This window comes from Pseudochaenichthys georgianus, chromosome 4, assembly GCF_902827115.2.
Source record: "Pseudochaenichthys georgianus chromosome 4, fPseGeo1.2, whole genome shotgun sequence".
Classification (NCBI taxonomy): domain Eukaryota; kingdom Metazoa; phylum Chordata; class Actinopteri; order Perciformes; family Channichthyidae; genus Pseudochaenichthys; species Pseudochaenichthys georgianus.
The window spans coordinates 36078749-36096486 of record NC_047506.1 but is presented as its reverse complement, the minus strand read 5'-3'; the positions used below and the strand labels follow the sequence as shown (position 1 = coordinate 36096486).

Below are 17738 nucleotides of genomic sequence, written 5' to 3'. Positions count from 1 at the left end.
ACAGTATCCTGTTGAAGGAACTGTGATTATTATAAACAAGGGGAATTTAGCGATCACAATGAATACGGCCAAGACACACTTTGAGCCCAGAAAATGAATGTTATTAAGGGCTAAATATAGGCCTAATAGGCCTATTTCTAAAATGGACAACATCCATGTTGTACACATCATAAAGCTTAAAGTGGCAGCTAAAGAATTAACACAGCAGCAGGTCTGTTCAATTCATGCTCATGAAGCTTCATGTGTGCGGATCTGAAGGGACTGATCATTTGTAGTCTGTCCACCTATCAGTTTTGCAAACATTAAGAGGGAGGAGCATTCAGACTAACCATTCAGAAACGTCCTGCTGCAACCGAGATTTTTGCACCTCCACCAAAACCTCCGCTGCTTCAGGGTCAGTTTCTGGATCAAATTGATAATATGCTTGAACACATGCATTGCTCTGAGAGGACATGTTTATTCGACACTCGTAATCACAGCAAGCATGGTAACGTGACTCTCGCCGGCTCATGCCTGCTCTTCTGCAGGGGGGCGTGGTCAGCTGCTGCTCAGAATTTTCAAAGACGGGCTTGGAATAGAGCGAAAATGAGCGAAACGAGGCATGTCTAAAAAATGATCTGTTTGGTATTTTGAAAAATAAAATGTATAAATATACCTTATATAGGTATGGTCATACACTATATCATTTAAATATAGCATGATAGGTCTCCTTTAAACAAACCCCTATCTAAGGATAATACAAGCAACCATAAAACACCCTTTGAGAGCCATTGAAGCCCATGAAGAATGTATCCTTCCACAAATCTTTTCAACTGCTGTATTAATAAAGCTGCCACGTGTTTTCAAATGTGTGCAGAACATTACAAATATTCCTCATTTGCAGTATTTTATTTTAAAAGTGTTCAGAAAGACTGAATCAAATATGCTATATCTATAGAATATCGATATTGTTCTTAACTTCAATCAAAGTCAATTTAAATAGCGACTTTCCAAGGGGTACAAATGCTGCTGCCGGACTACTGACTGGAAGTATTGCTGATATCATGTCTACCATCCTCTTAAAATACTCTGTCCAACAATATCAGTCTCATGAAGAAATGTTTTTTAACGCTGATTCAAAATAGCAGAGAAACATGCATTCTTGTTCTCAGGAGGGGACATTGACAGAGGATTAGTCAAAAAGTACACAGTACGTACTTCATAGTAGGCTACTTGTGGGAGTAGTTTCACTACTAGCCTACTGAGTCCAATAGGATCGATCTCACGAAGAACTAATGGCAGAAAAAATTATAACAAACTCGAGAGACGGCTGAGTTGATCGCAGTGCAGAATCGCTATAGGCTATAGTTTAAATCTCCTAACAATGTTGTCGATTTTAGACATAGGCCCGCCTATTATATTTCCAGCCCTTAATAACATTCATTTTCTGGGCTCAATATGTGTCTTGGCTGTTTTCGTTGTGAAAAGAAATGGACCGTAGATACACGGATTGACCGTCCTCATCTGCGCTCTTATTTTTGAAAGACAACTTCCGGTAGCAGAATATGAAAACACGGGGTTTTTTTTGTTTCTGTTTTCTAGTGATTTTATTTTTTAGTTTTGAGAAGTAGAAAATGAAAATCATCCCTTTTTGACAATGATAAAGAAAAACGCCTTGTATTTCAATTTTAAAACGAAAATCAAATATCCAGTCGTTTTTTGTTTTTGAATTTCCATTTGTGAAAAGAAAATCCAATGACCAAAACATACACTGACCGCTCTCTTACTCCATGAAGCAAATCCTCCCTAAATACTGTTTTTGATGGGATCCTAATGGTGTATCATTTGAACAGGAAATCTAAATATCACAGTAAAGATTGTAGTGAAATGTAAACTTTTAATTGTAAACGTTCATCTACTCTTTTGCTTCTGACAGAATGGTTTAATGTCACGCTTTGGAGAGAAGCAGGGCTTGGTGGGCCAGGTGAAGAAAGGATGCGGCTGGACTCTGCTGGCGCTGACCCTCAGCATCAACCTACTTAGCCAACACTGCCATCTAGTGACCTTTGCCACTACCTGCAGGAGTGAGCTGCCTGCAATATGTAAATGTAAATGATATATCTTTTAAAAGTGTGTAGAAACATGGTAGAAACGTGTCGGATCGGTAATTAACTATAGAAATCTGTATTATTCACATGACTACTGACAACTATGATACGTTGTGTAAGGATAATTTCAGCCTTTGGAATGGTCACGAGGAAGCCATTGTTTATGCTGCAGCATGTGATCTGGCATTGTTCTCGTGTCATGTTCTGCTTGTGTATTTCCTTTATTAAGCATATTTGTGACAACAACAAAAATGAGCTCATGTATGGTATTGTCATATATACACAGTTGATATCTTTGAACCTACATTTGAGTGCATTAGTTAATTTCGGGAGAAAATTGTAAGCAGCTACACTTGCAGATTAATATATTAACTGGAACAGCAGCCAGAACACTGAAAGATCTTGGAACATTACATTTTATTCAAACGTAAAAGCAGACAGAACACTTGAGACAACATTCCATCTTAAACCAACATTATCAGACAGAACACTGAATGTGGCAAGAACTTAAAATCTTACATTTAGATTTTTGAAAAGGGATTTTAGGCCAGATCTTCTTCCTCCCCCTCCTCTTCAAAGTCTCCCTCCTCCTCAGCAGTGGCATCCTGGTACTCTGACACCAAGTCATTCATGTTGCTCTCAGCCTCAGTGAACTCCATCTCATCCATACCTTCACCGGTGTACCAGTGGAGGAAGGCCTTCCTCCTGAACATAGCTGTGAACTGCTCAGAGATGCGCTTGAACAGCTCCTGGATGGCAGTGCTGTTTCCAATAAAGGTAGCAGCCATCTTGAGGCCACGGGGAGGAATGTCGCAGACAGCGGTCTTCACGTTGTTGGGGATCCATTCAACGAAGTAGCTGCTGTTCTTGTTCTGCACGTTCAGCATCTGCTCGTCAACCTCCTTCATTGACATGCGGCCACGGAAGATGGCAGCCACTGTCAGGTAGCGGCCGTGACGTGGATCGCAGGCAGCCATCATGTTCTTGGCGTCAAACATTTGCTGGGTGAGCTCGGGCACAGTAAGGGATCTGTACTGCTGGCTGCCTCTGCTTGTGAGGGGGGCGAAGCCTGGCATGAAGAAGTGCAGACGGGGGAAGGGCACCATGTTTACAGCAAGCTTACGCAGGTCAGCGTTGAGCTGTCCAGGGAACCTGAGGCATGTGGTGACATTTGGCCATCAGTGTCATTTGAAAATTGCCTATCATATGGTCTGTAGTATGGCAGGTCATCTACACAGATCCGTGTGAATACATCGCTTTTCTCCTCGATACTAAATGCATTTAAGTGATCATCAAAATATGTTGTTGAGACTTTACAAGTTAGAAGATAAGCATTGTCCTCTTTAACAATCACACTGACAATCCTGTTGAACAAAGGCATCTCATTTTCAACACCAGAACATACATACATCCCAGGCTGGTACTCTGTGCCATAGCTTTTGACCCAGGAAGTTGTGGGAACAATACAAGACATATCAAAAGTTTCATGCAGCACCTCACTGCCCTCCAAACTGCTGACCAAGACTTCAGTAATGGGGCCAAATTGGAATCTTTTAAAATAAAAGTTATCAAAATGAAAAGCCAACTGATTCTGATGTCTCTTTGCCAGTGTTTTTGTGATATTTTTAAAGTTCTTTACAGACGTTTTGAAAAAGGTGTGCTTGCCTTCAAACCTCATGCACCACATGTGTATTAGTGGCCCAATCTTCCTAATACAGCTTGGGTAATGTATCATATGGTGGTGCTTGGGAATCAAATTTCGTTCTGGAAACAGAGATTTAAAAAGTGTATGATGATCAAAAATAAGATGTTTCAGTTACAATGGGTGAAAAGACAATGTTCACAATCTGTACTAAGAGGAGCAGCAAGTTCCAGCAGCTATCATTCCTGCTAACTAAATCTCCAAACATCAATGGGGTATTGCGCAAAAGACACCAGGACTGAACAGCATTAAGGCCAAGATTGTTGCCATCATCATCCAGTGTTAGCCCACTTGGCCTGTTTTTCCTCCGTGTAAATCCATAATTGAAGCTCGTGATTCTCTCTGACAATTAACTTCTGGATATACAGTTCCTTATCAGGTACTGAAACACAAGCTTCAACTCATACTGCACCACTCCTTCCAGTAAATCATGCATTATATCTACTGCGTAGTTGTCTGTAGTATGGAACAGCCGTAGGGAATTGAGTGGACAGGTTTTTTTAACACCAAATGTTGAGGCCAAAGCAGGATTTTGTTGAATGGCAGCACAGTGTTCTGAATGAAGGCTTTAGAACGTAAAGTTAAACCTGGATGATCTTCACTGAAAACTGATTGCATCTCTCCCTTTTCAGTTAAACAAAAACGACAACAGTACTTTGCACTAAATGATTCAACAGAACCAAAAAGGCCATGTATAGCCAAGTTGTCACCTGTGACCTGAAACACTGAACCTTTCACAGGTGTGGTTGAAAAAGGCACCTGCATTCCTTCAACTTCTAAAATCTTTAAATCGTCGAGAAGTGGCTTTAGAATAGCGTCAAACCCATATTTCTTTAAGTCTTCTGAGTGTAAGAGAGATACAAGATGAATGTTCATCAACACAGAATTAAGCTTTGGAGGGACATTTCTCAAAATAAAATAAACAGCCAAGTTTGTGCACACCCTTTTTTGAGCCTAATGGATTAGCGGTCTCAAAATCATCATAGTAGAGCTGTATCTGCATAGCATGCTCTTGTTGTGAGAATAAACAGTGGTTCCTGAAGTACGCGCCATCGTTTACATCTCTGTGAAAGCCCTCCTGGTGTTGTTTAGCTCTTTGAAAACTGTTACAAAGTTCCGTGTTCTTAAACATGGATGAAAGAGACCCCATGATGGGTACATACATGAACTTATCATCGACAGGAACTTGCCTGTATAGTCCTGTGGTTTTATCTCTGCGTGTATCAAAACGCACACCAAGAATATACTCGACAGGTTGAACTATTTTCCATTTCTCCTCAAAATGCCTCATCCGTTTAGATTCTGTGTTAAGACATGAAAAAGGATTCCCAAGCTGATCAAAACAATTCTCAACTTTTTCTAGGGTTTCTTTCGATGCTTCAGATGACAAACATTCAACCACAGCTTCTTTTGCATGGGCATGGATGTCCTTAACCAGTTCCTCCATCGAACCAACTAAACATTGCACAGTACTTTCAGGAAGTCCTGATGCTTGTACTTGAGCAATAACTGAGCTGCACATGTCTAGTCATTTCTTTTTCTCCATCGGGATGTGTGTAGTGACCATCACAGGAGAATCCACATTAACTGACTGTGAAACAGAAGCTCCAGCAGAAGCTCCAGGTTCAAACTCAACATGGCTGGCGACATCTGGATCAACACTGTGTTCATGTGCTCGAGATAGGTGCCGCTTGTAACCAGAGTATGTGCAAAACACAAATAAACATCCAAGCTCTCCACAGTGCAAACGCAAAGACCTTCCTGGGTACAAACCATGCTGAAACTTCAAATGTCTAAATAACACTGAACAGTTTATGTGGTGTACCTCGCAAATGTAACATGTGAACATTAGTTCAAGTCAGAAAGGACTGCCTTTCAAACTGAACTGTGAAGAAGTCTTGCTCTAATTTCCTTGACTCGAGGACTTTCCTTCACACTTCCAACATCAATGCCATACACGGTTGTCTGGATGAATGTGTAGAAGTTGCATAGTGCTTCATCATAAGACACAGCAAAAGCAAAATGTGCCTTGAAGAGCTCGTCAAAGGCAGCAACTCCAGTCTGCGTCTTACAAGGAATGGCCTTTTGGTCCATGACGATGTAGAAATGTTGGATGCTGTCGTTTCTTTCTCCAACACACAGGAGAAACGGCTGAGCAGGGCCAGTGTCCTTGAGGAAGGTCTCAATGCTTTTCCCGACCTGAGAGAAAAAGAGACAGCGAATGAATCACAAGGAACAGAACTTGGAATTTGGAGAAGAATTAGGATAAAATCTTCAAATGACTGGAAGAGCACAATTATTTTTTCCTTTCACAATTACTTTCAAATTAGGACAAAAGCTGCTCCCGTGTTGTAAAACACCAACCCGGTCTGAACATTTAAAAAAAATCTGCAACATGTCAAGCTACTTCAAAATTACTATCAGATCTTTACAATCAAACATCTGTTGTTTTCTAAATGGAAATATATATCAAAAACGTTTCGAAAGAACATACCCTTAAGAACTTCACCAGGCGGCCAGCAGCATCCTTTGCACTAATCTTGACTGGTGACTTCTTGCCCTTGGATGTTGGCGGCAACAGGTGAAGAAGCAGAAGGATGGCAGCCAGCTCACAGTCCCATACTACAGACAAATAATTTACACCATTTCAATTACTTGAATGACTTTACCAATATTATCTCATGTTTGAGCCTATTTTTCACAGATCATTGATGCTTTGATGCTTTTTGATGACAGAGCCTTCTCCATCGCTGCCCCCACCCTCTGGAACTCCCTCCCACAACACATCAGAGACTGCACTGACCCCCCCACTTTCAAAACACTGACCAAAACACACCTCTTCAGACTGGCTTTTAATCTGTGAATTATGCTGTATTGCTGTTTTAATAACTTTTAAATGTTATTTTATCATGTTTTATCACCACTGTAAAGCGTCTTTGAGCACCTGGAAAAGCGCATTCGAAATGCAATGTATTATTATTATTATTATTATATGTTTTTAGAATAATGATTGATAATAGATGGACCTGAGTCTCCCCAGAAGTTGATTTCCATATCGCATTAATTTAATATTGTATACAAAAACTGGCCAGCAGTTATGTTAAGTACATGGGATATGGAGCAAAGCAGCCAAAACACGAAAAGCTCTGGTATGGTCCAATACTTTAGATTAGATAGGGAACACTGAAGACACCAATTTACACTTACCACCATCATCAGATTCTTGTTGTGCAGACAAAAGAAGCTCATCCACGTGCAAACTTCCAGGAAGATTTTTGCAATCTGCAATGATCCTCGGTTTGAAGAACGTTGGCCATTTCGCAAGAAATGTACCAGAGACTTCCTTGCCAAAGAGCATAGTGAAGTCTTGTTCAATCTTAAACACAAAACATGACAGGGAAAACTACATTAGTGAGCAAAATGAACTACCACAAAGCTTTTCAAAAGTCGTTATTTCTTACCAAGCCTGATGTGTCCAGGAATCTTGGAAAAAGGTCTAGGACAGTGGAGGCTGTGGCTCGGTCTTGAACAACCTTTTGTCTTTGCTGAAATGTTGCCTTCATTTTGTCTTGGGCCAGGGTCATGTCACTTGAGTGCCTCATCACCGACATCGCTTCATTGCATTCATCACCTGATAACGGCCTCACAGGTGAATGCATGCTGCGATGAGTCTTAGGTCCGCCTTGAAAAGAGACCTTGGATTTCTCGATTTCTTGAGCCGAGTTGCGCTGCACAGTTCTCAGCCTCCATGCCAGGTAACCAGAACCACTCTGGTGATCATAGAAATGCTCCTGTTGATTTAATTAAAAGTTAATCCATCACCTGGTTAAGATCAAGGAATGATCCTAAACATGACCTGTGTCATGTGTGTTCGATTTAATGCATGCAAGAGCTGTGGCATGGTTATGGGTTAAATAATTCAACTGTTACTTAAACACTCGGCCCCCTCCTCTTCATCATCATCATCCTCCCCCTTGGTCAGATTCTCCGCCAATACAACCTGGACTTTCACTGTTACGCTGATGACACACAGATTTACCTCAGCACCAAATCCCCCAACTACCCCCCCCCCACATCGAATCCTGTCTGACTGCAATAAAATCTTGGATGCAACACAACTTCCTCAAACTCAACAGCAGTAAAACTGAACTCCTCCTCATCGGCTGCAAATCCACCCTCAACAAAACCCCAACCTGACAGTCACCATTGATGGCCCCCCTGTTTCCCCCTCCACCCAGGAACGCAACCGTGGCGTTATATTTGACCCCACCCTCTCCCTCGAGCCCCACATCCGTCAAGTTGTAAAAACCTCATTTTTCCACCTCCGCAATATTGCCAAAGGCCGTCCCTCTCTCACCCGCCCTGCAGCTGAGCGACTCGTTCACGCCTTCATCTCCTCCCGCCTTGACTATTGCAACTCACTCCTCTACGGCATCAGCACTACATCCCCCAGTAGACTCCAGCGTGTCCAGAACGCAGCCACCAGACTCCTCCCCCACACCAAATCATGGCATCACCCGGTCCTCAAAGAACTCCACTGGCTCCCCGTTTCACACCGCATCCACTACAAACTCCTGGTCCTCACTTTCAAAGCCCTCCACCATCTGCCCCCCCCCCCTACCTCACTGACCTCCTCACCCTCTACCAACCACCCCGGTCCCTCAGATCCACCTCAGCCGGTTTGCTTTCCATCCCCAAGGCCAAACTCCGGAGCTTCGGGGACAGAGCCTTCTCTGTGGCAGCCCCGAAGCTCTGGAACTCCCTCCCCCAAGACCTCCGTGAGTCTGAGTCTCTCACCCGGTTCCAGTCCCGACTCAAAACCCACCTCTTCAACTCTGTATCTATAAGCCCCCCCCCCCTCAACCAACTTCCTCCTGACTGCTTTTGTTTTGTTTCTTTGTGGTTTTTTGTTTTGTTTGTCTACCCTCCCTCCCTAACGTAAAGCGTCTTTGGGTTCAAGAAAAGCGCTATAGAAATAAAATGTATTATTATAGCAGAAAGTAATATATTAGCTTTAAAAACTATAGCCGGGACTCGATTAAAAAAATTAATCTAATTAATTAGAGGCTTTGTAATTAATTAATCGAAATTAATCGCATTTTTTTAAATCGCATTTTTAAGCACAGGGCCATCTAAGCTAATTTACAGATGGCCCTGAGCCCAATAGAGATTGCCCTGAAAAATCCATGCGGACGAAATGGCACGAAGGGTTTGGGGGGCCTCCCCCTAGACATTTTTTAATTTTTGCAGATCTTAGATGCTGTCTGGTGCATTCTCTAGACTGAATTATAAGATGAACCACCACAATATTATATTGTACAATTTCAATTGTATTCTTCATTTCACTTGTTTGTTTGTTCTTGTTTGTGATTGCTCGCTTGCATGCCCTGCATAGCTTTAAGAAATACTTAAGTTGTTGGTCAAAACACTTTCCATCTGATGAAGGCAAATGCCTTCTCAGATGGAAAAAAGTAGAAAACATTACATTCAGTTATAACTGCCAAAACAAACATTATTTACACTATTATGGCCCCTGTTAAAAATGTTTGTAATGTTATCTACTGTAAGTTGGTCGAACGAATGCCTCCTCATCCGGAAGCTGACCGAGCAGACCCGAGCAGCAGTCGAGAGGAGCCGAGCGCATCCGCGAAGCACACGTCAGAGTTCCCGTTAGCCGGCAAATCTAAATATCTTCGGTCAAAATAATTTCCCTTTAGAGCAATACCGCTTCAGTTGCGCCACTTATGTGACAGATAAGAAGAGTATGTGACAGACAAGAATAGTCAACTCTAATGTCTAATACTTAATGTGGAGAAAGAGATGTCCTGTGTGGGTTGATTGTGCGTTGATCTGTTGGTAATGCCTCGGGGCTCCGGTGGGCATGTAAACAAATGCATAATGCTGTGCTATACTTTGTGGCCTCATCCAGTTGCATAGCGACACTTATTGTGTAGTTGTCTTTTAATAAGCAGGTAGTCCTATCATTAGCTAGAACTAGCTGCATCTGATCGATATGGACATAAACGCGAGTGAAGTCTAATCTGACGGGAGAGAGAGATCAGCTGCTGCTGACGAGTCGAGACTCGACACGCAGCTCTGCATGATCGCATGCAGCGGTGAGCGGAACAAAAGTAACACACACTTCAGGTTAGAATATCACACGTAGCTATTTTAATTACCTCTCAAACTACCTAAACTAGTTATACTGTAGATATGTTTAGTTTTACTGTCGGGTCACTCATTACTGGATCCGCGAGCTGCATGATACTGGCATAATAGATTGCCCGATCGGGCAACTAGCAGGTGAGGCTTCATTGCCCGAGCTAAATGCTAGATGGCCCCGGGCCATCGGGCAGTCCTTAATGTCGAGCCCAGTGACAATCCAGTGAGCTGGTTATTTTCTCAGACGTGGACTTACTTATCCTGGCCCTGAAACCAGTCGTCTGGTTGAGTGTGGGTTGGGTCAGGGTGTGGTTCCTTGCACTCGGAGTCGGGCTAACGTCCACGCTAGCTGCTACATGCTTTACATTTAGGTGATACTTTAGGCTTGATGTGCTGCGGTGATATGCACATTCTTTTTTGCATAATTTGCACACAACCGTGCTCTTATCGACGCTTCCATCCGTCCGTTTTTTTAAAACAAAATGTCCCATCCACGGGGCCGACCAAAGCGGTCTCATCAGCTTGTTCGTTCATGTTTGACTATTGTTCACCGTGGTTTGTTGTTGTTTGAAGTCCCATGCTGAAGTCATGAACGTTAGTTGGTGCTCCAGTATAATCGGTACGCTTGAAACTCATCCAGTGAGAAAGGTTCCGCTGTGCAAAAATAAGTGCGATTAAAATGCGTTAATTTTTTTAACGCGTTAATTTTTGTGTAATTAATTAATCGTAATTAACGTGTTAAAGTCCCGGCCCTATTAAAAACAAAAGCATATTAATATCAATACTTACATAACCATTCTTTGAATCGGGGTCTTTTAAATTTGGGAACAACGTTGTAATGCCAAGTGCGTAGGTAATGCGGACATGGACTGGAGGGATCCTATCTGAGAAGAAACAAATGTATTACAAATATTTATAAAGACAGAAAATGAAGAAAGTGTATCAAATCAAAACAAGATTTTAAGCATACAATACTTACCCATGGCTCTCTACCATGTCTGCCACAAGTATATTGATCATTTTTCTTCTTGTACCATCACAAAGACTCTTTTTTTCTCATATTCCTTGATGACTTGGTCACCACCTGGCTTTGAATGCAGGGCTGCGTTGACAATCTGAAACAACAATTGCCTAGCATTCAGCACAAACATTTCACCTAGCTAACAAGGACATATGAAGAGTTTGGTTCCAAAACGCGATAAACGCCACTTTTGAAAAAAATGAGTTCCCGCCGAAATCAGTATTGCATTTCGTCGGTATTGAAAAGTCAACATTCAATTTTACGCAAAACGCGATATCCGCCGTGTTATTCTGTCCTCTTTTCTCACTTTCTTTCCAAACAGCGACAAACGCCAGTCTCCCTTCTCTACAGAATGCGATACATCCGCTCAACAAATCACAGCGCACCATTCCACGCACCTCAACCAATCACAGAGCATTCCACGCAATGTAAACAATAATGGCGGCTCCCTGAATGTACCGGCTTTCGTCATTATCTACATCAACAAACAATAAAACATGAATAATTTTGACGGCATTGATGAACCTGTGGTGGTTTCTGCGGTGGGGAAGAAACGCAAGCCATCGAAGTGTAATCATGTACGTGAGGATATTAAGAAAATGAGACACTCGGGAGGAGGAAAAATGCCGGCTGTCGCTTGTTATCATTCTCACACAAAAGCAAACTTCTGTCACGCAGACACATTGACCCCAGGGGATCTATTAAAAAACTTTCAGTGTTTTTACTCTGGATCTACTAAAATCGAGCAGGATCAAGTCCTTTTGCAGCTGATCACTGTCAAAAAAGTTCAGCGGAGAAAGGTTGGCAACAGCGATATGCAGAAGGATAGGGAGGTCACTAATGAATATCATTTGCTGACCGAAGATCATCCCACAAAAATCCCTGTCTGCAAGGCCACCTTTTGCAGCGTTTTGGGTGAGTTTAATTTACGAATGATATTATTCATACAGGACTGCCTGCTCTTAAAACGACGCTATGTTGATGTGATAGGCTGGACTACACAGGCTAGATAATGACAGCTTAATTCACAACAAGCACCTCACTGGCTTTTCAATGCAGCCTGATGTGCAGCCTAGGTTATATCATGAAGTGAACAAGGCACAATTAAGCTTTTCTTTTGAATCTTTAATGTTTAAGTTTCTTGTTATTTTTTCGTTTGTTTTCATGTTAAAATGTAGCCTACTTAAGGAATTAGTATCACTTAGCCTATAGCTGTCTGATGTATTGCTTGGGCACAAATGTCCTAGCCTAGTTGGCTGGTCATCTGCCATTGTTATTTGATCAGTGGCGAGCCGTCAGGGCCCTCTAGGCCCTCTGTGAGGGCCTAAGATTTTCTGAAAAATAATATTTGAAAACATTAAAAAAAAAAACATTTTTTTAAAAAATATTTTTTTATGTATTTTTTTGTTGTTACATTTTTCATTAGTTTTACCAAAATAACTTGATTTAATTGTATTTAAAATAATATTTCCAAAGAAATAAATCCTTCGAATCTGCCTGTTCAGTTTCTGTTGGAATGTGAAGGGTTAAATGCTGTCTCGAGTGCTGCGAGTTCTGTGAAGACGGGAGAGCTTGTTGGTCCCTCTCTACATTCACAGAGGGCCCGCTATAGTAACTCAATGAGAGAGTAATGTCAAAAGACAGTACGATTGACCAATCATATCTTCCCTCTAAATGGGCGGGCTTTATTTTCGCGGACTTTATGACAGGTTCCGCCCGCTGTGAAGTCTATGCAAGTGGTGCAGTGACGCGTCCTAAAACCCGGAAGTAAGCTTCGCTCGGATTCCCTCGACAGAAAGCAGTGGGATTTCTCCAGAGGATTTTGGAAAATAGCTGGAAATAAGGTCTGTGGAAAACGAACCCGTTAGATAAATGCACGTTTTGTTCAGCCGGATAATATCCACATGTCTATCCTACTTTTATTTATGTTTTTATTAAATCTAATCGATAGATTTATGATTAGCATAAGTTCGTTCATGATGGCTCACTTCAGTGATAGTGATGACATCGTTGCGAAATTATTAACCGAGTCATTTTCAAGATTGAGTTACAATGATAAACTGGAGTGGCAAAGGATCAGCTGAATGACCCGCAAGTGCTTCATCCAAAAGGACAGGAGGATGGACTTTGTGTTTCAGTGATTTATCATCAAAGGTAGGCCTTTTTTCAATGCGGGCCGCGTGCCGACTTAATTCATTTGTAATTGCTACTTGGCTGTGGGTGCCCTGTCATGATAGGTGTAGATATAAATGATGTTGTTTTGTGTGATAGAGGGTCGCTGTCATTGATGCGTTTTGCACCCCGGGCCACTGTTTTGATATTCCGCTGAAGTCTACGTTGAGACGTAATATCTCTTCTTTTTTTTCGAGGAAAGGGGGGTCAGAGGGCCTAGGTATAAAAGTCACGGCTCGCCACTGTATTTGATAAATATGCCTACTGCAAGATTAATTAATGTAGAAAAGTAGGCAGTAGCCTAAGTAGGTACTTACACACACAATACATAGGCTACATAAATAGGACTATCAGGCTATAGGTTTGCATTTAAAATGTATGAATAACTGCTATTTAGTTGTCTGATGCACTGCTTAATCACTAGGGGTGTTGAAAATAATCGTTTGTACGATGCATTGCGATGCGGACGTGGACGATTCGGTCTCGATGCAGTGACGGAAGATAATCGGTTATAGAGTAGTAACGTTGCTTCCTGATTTTCCGGCCGCGGCTTTACTATAACGTTTTTTCTGTCACTTTAATATCAAATCGGTCGGTGACGCAGAGATCAGGGAACAGACGTGACAGCGGAGCAGCAACACGGAGCAGTCTGCTTTATCCACCAACACAAGAACACCAGTCCAGAACCGACAGCAGAAGGACCCGCTCTCAATCACTCCGTGTCAGAGACACAGGGTCCCTGTGTCTCTGAGCCGCAGCGACACGGAGTGTGACAGGGATTTATGTTTTTCAAAAATAATCGCGTTACAATCATGTCAGGTTTTTGGTGGATTTAATTAAGTCTTGGATTGCAAAGTATGAATGTCCTCTAGCAATTTTCAGACGATATATACGTGTGTAAAGTTTGTGAAGGCAGGAGGAAAAAAGCTTCCGCGATCACCGTCTCCTCTCCGTTCCTCCAAGCCCCGCCCCCTCCCTGAAAATAATGAGTGACATGCTGATAGTGACCCGATAGAAACTTTATTATTCACTTAATCACTGAGATATAATGAAGCTAATTTAATCTCATACATTCATGGGATTTATGTAACAGTAAGACAGAGAATGTAAGTGTGCACCCACATGCACTATTTTTGTTTGTATATGCTGTTGTAAATACTCCTGTTGTCTGCTGTGTTCAGACTCAAGTCCTGTGTGTGATGCCTCATTCAGGACATTCAGTGTCCTTTCTTAACAGAAGACTGTTGCTAGAAGCTGCAGCTAGACTGCAGAAGCATTAGCTTTTTGTTTTTGAGGATGGAACAACTTCACACACGGAGGCTAGACCTATACAATTCATTTATTTTGGTTTATAAATTAATGTCAAGACATTTATGTTATTGATTTCTGAAGCACTTTCTAAATAATAAAAAGAGAGTTCATATGTATTTACTGCATGTATGCATTGATGAAAAATAAGCCATGTGCAGTAATATAGAAAATTGAGGATGCAACGCATTGGTATGAATCGTGATGCACCGTGATGCACCGGGATATCGAACCGAATCGAATCGTTGACAGGATAATCGTAATCGAATCGAATCGTGAGACCAGTGAAGATGCACAGCCCTATTAATCACAAATGCCCTTCTTGGCCATGTCATCTGTCATTGTGAATGGATACTGTGAATTAATAAATGAAGCAATGGATGACATAATTAATTAATTAATAGATACATAAATAAATATATAGATGAATACATACATACACACATACATACTACAAACACACCTACATACATACAAACAAAATGTAATTTTTCTGTCATTGCAGGTATTGGCAAGGATCGTGTGTCTCGAGTGGCACGTTATTATGCACTCAACGCTACAGCCAGACCAGAACTCAGGGGTGGTGCTCGTAAGGTGGCAGAAAATGATGCCAAGAAGCAGCATGTGATGGATCACATCAAAACGTTTACATGTAGGGCTAGCCATTATGGAAGAAGGGGAGCACCTGACCGGAAATACCTACCCTGTGACCTCAGTGTGAAAAGAATGCACGAGCTATTCGACCAACAAAACCATGATGTAGTCAGCTACTCCCTGTATTACACTGTGTTTCGACAGCACTTCAACCTTGGATTCGGGCATCCTGCCACAGATGCCTGTTCTTCATGTGCCAGGTTTCAACTGAGAGTCAAGGACCCCAGCTTGACTGAAGAAGAGAAACGCAGTGAGTCTGCATCCTACATCCTACACAGGAGACGAGCACGGGTGTTCTATGATTTGCTGGGGCAGGTAGATCATGATGCAGTGACCCTTTGCTTTGGCATGATGCAGAATTCGGTACTCCCTAAAACCGCCATAGGTCAGGCATACTATTCCAGACAGCTCTACATGTATCTCTTTGGTGTCGTTATTCACCATGGGACGGGAAGTAAGCAAGCTGTGGATGATGTTCATCTGTACACATGGATGGAGCATGAGAACAGAAAAGGTAGCAATATGACTGCTTCAGCTCTGGACCACTGTTTACGTCAACAGTTGAGTGGTGCTCTTCACCACGCTCAGAGGCTGCGATTGTTCAGCGATTCTTGTTTTGGTCAGAACAAAAATATTAACCTGCTGTCCATGCTGTTTTCCTTTATGAAGGAGGCCTTTCCAAGAATCAGTGCCGAGTATGTGTTTCCTATAAGGGGGCACAGTTCTCTGCCCGTGGATCGTGTGTTTGGGAGGATTGAGCAACAGGTTCGAAAGAAGGACACCATTCTTATGCCAGAGGAATACTACCAGATTTTGCGCAGTCATGGCAATGTACACGTCTATGGTCAAGACTGGGAGGCTTTTGATTTCAAAACAGAAACACAGGCTTTTGTAAAGTCACAGAAGTCATTTAAGCTAAGTGAAGCAAGAATGCTGGAATTCAGGAAGGAGAAACTAGGATTCAAGGCTGTGTATAGCGGTGAATACTGCTACCACTCAGTGCTGAAGAGAGGAAAGAAGTGGACAAACTTCAAGCCAAGTCAGCTTCCCAAAGAAAGCACAGTGAAAGAAGCAAAAAGGAAGGATGTCCTGAACTTGCTCTCTGAAATTGGTGTGAGTGACAATGTGCGTGCCTTCTATGATGATGCACTCTCAGTCACAGATGAATGAGGTTGACAGTGACAGTCATGAAGAGTAGCTGCCCATTGTGCCAGCCTTTTGAGAGTGGCCATTCTACTCTTAATGAATGGTAAGTTATTGAATGTTTTACACAGAAATAAAGTTATATTAATTAAATGGATTTATAGTATGCACAAGACTTGTGCAAATCAGTTTTCAATCTTCTTTACAGTTCTTGACACAGATATAGTTATATGAATGCAATGGATGTATAGAATGCACAAGACAATCGTACAACGTCCAGCACTAATATGAATGTAACATGGCAAAGATGAATGTAATTTTGGAATTTCTGTGGTCTCATGTGATATTGTTGTTCTTGTTCATGATACATTTTCCTCACATGTAATGTTTTATTGTTGTAATGAATGTGTAGCATTAACAAGATGACCCGTTAAATACATTTTGGGAGCGATGACTGATGTATTTTTGGCCCATATATAAGTTTAGTATTGACCAAGTTCAGAGGTTTTCATATGTATCAACTTACTTACTGTTATGTATTTTTGCACAGTTTCAATATGAAAAATAAAATGGATCTATTGCATTTTGGAGGGAAAAAAACGTGTCATGGATTTATTGCATTTTGTGAAAAAATGGATCAGTTTTTAAAATAAATCTTTGAAAATCAAATTCTGGATTTTAATTTGTAATGTTATTATAACCTTAAGATGCTATGTGAAAGTTTGAAACAGAAAATAGTGGTTTTCACTTGCCACTTTTCTTGGTAAAGAAAATACATTTTTACTCAAATTAATCTACATGGATTTATAGCGTTTTGGAACCAAACTCTTCATATATTAATGTCGGTTCGTAACAATAAATCAGGGCTGAAAACAGCGTTTTAGGAAAAATGGATATTGGATACACAGCTTTCCTCACTGGCATCTTGCCCCTTTCACACAGAACATTCCATTTGAGCATTTCATGGGAATTTCCCTTGTTTTTTTAAGACACTTACTATTGGTACAAATAATTATGAATTATGTGCAGCATCAGTTAAAACACACCAGATAACTTACATCTCTTGCACTGCTGCTGTCAGGGGGTCCTTCAATCAGCTGTCTTTTCCAAGCTTTGGTAGATTCTAGTCTTATTGTTGAGTCCGAGCTTGATGATGACCCATCAGATAAGAATGATCCCTCTGAAGAAGACTCTTCAACATTGTACACACACACACACACACACGCACACACACACACACACACACACACACACACACACCTCAAGGTTATTCAAATTATAACGTTTATTATAACATTTTATTACCATTGCATTCTTCAGTGAAGGCCTTGAAAGACACCCGAGATTAATTCAAAAGCTCATCAAAGATGTCAGAATCCACTTCCACTCCTGTAGAATCCTTTAGCATCAAGGAAGTCAAACCTGGCTAATTGAATTTTGCCAGCACTGAAACAAAGGATAATTTGGACCATATCATAACTCACAAGAT

General features: G+C 41.5%; 2 protein-coding genes across 2 annotated transcripts; both read right to left on the bottom strand.

The window, feature by feature from the left end:
* Window positions 1-2519: 2519 nt before the first annotated feature.
* LOC117444959 (tubulin beta chain) lies at window positions 2520-3275 on the bottom strand. Its single transcript, XM_034080352.2, has one exon. It carries the CDS (start codon window positions 3191-3193, stop codon window positions 2630-2632), a length of 564 nt encoding a protein of 187 aa, XP_033936243.1. The 5' UTR covers window positions 3194-3275; the 3' UTR covers window positions 2520-2629.
* A 2348-nt stretch (window positions 3276-5623) lies between these two features.
* LOC117444958 (uncharacterized) lies at window positions 5624-10805 on the bottom strand. The gene is made up of 5 exons (XM_034080351.2): window positions 10741-10805; window positions 7251-7580; window positions 6997-7165; window positions 6284-6411; window positions 5624-5988 (listed from the first exon to the last, which is right to left on the bottom strand). Exons 2-5 carry the CDS (start codon window positions 7446-7448, stop codon window positions 5665-5667), a joined length of 819 nt encoding a protein of 272 aa, XP_033936242.1. The 5' UTR covers window positions 7449-7580; window positions 10741-10805; the 3' UTR covers window positions 5624-5664.
* Window positions 10806-17738: the final 6933 nt, after the last annotated feature.

Bases quoted from the DNA above. Each gene is read 5' to 3' on its own strand.
- LOC117444959 (XM_034080352.2), bottom strand. From the start codon at position 3,193: ATGGTGCCCTTCCCCCGTCTGCACTTCTTCATGCCAGGCTTCGCCCCC.
- LOC117444958 (XM_034080351.2), bottom strand. From the start codon at position 7,448: ATGCATTCACCTGTGAGGCCGTTATCAGGTGATGAATGCAATGAAGCG. The intron at 6,412-6,996 runs GTAAGTGTAAAT...ATTTGTCTGTAG, and splicing joins ACAAGAATCTGATGATGGTG to TATGGGACTGTGAGCTGGCT. The intron at 5,989-6,283 runs GTATGTTCTTTC...TTTTTCTCTCAG, and splicing joins GCCTGGTGAAGTTCTTAAGG to GTCGGGAAAAGCATTGAGAC.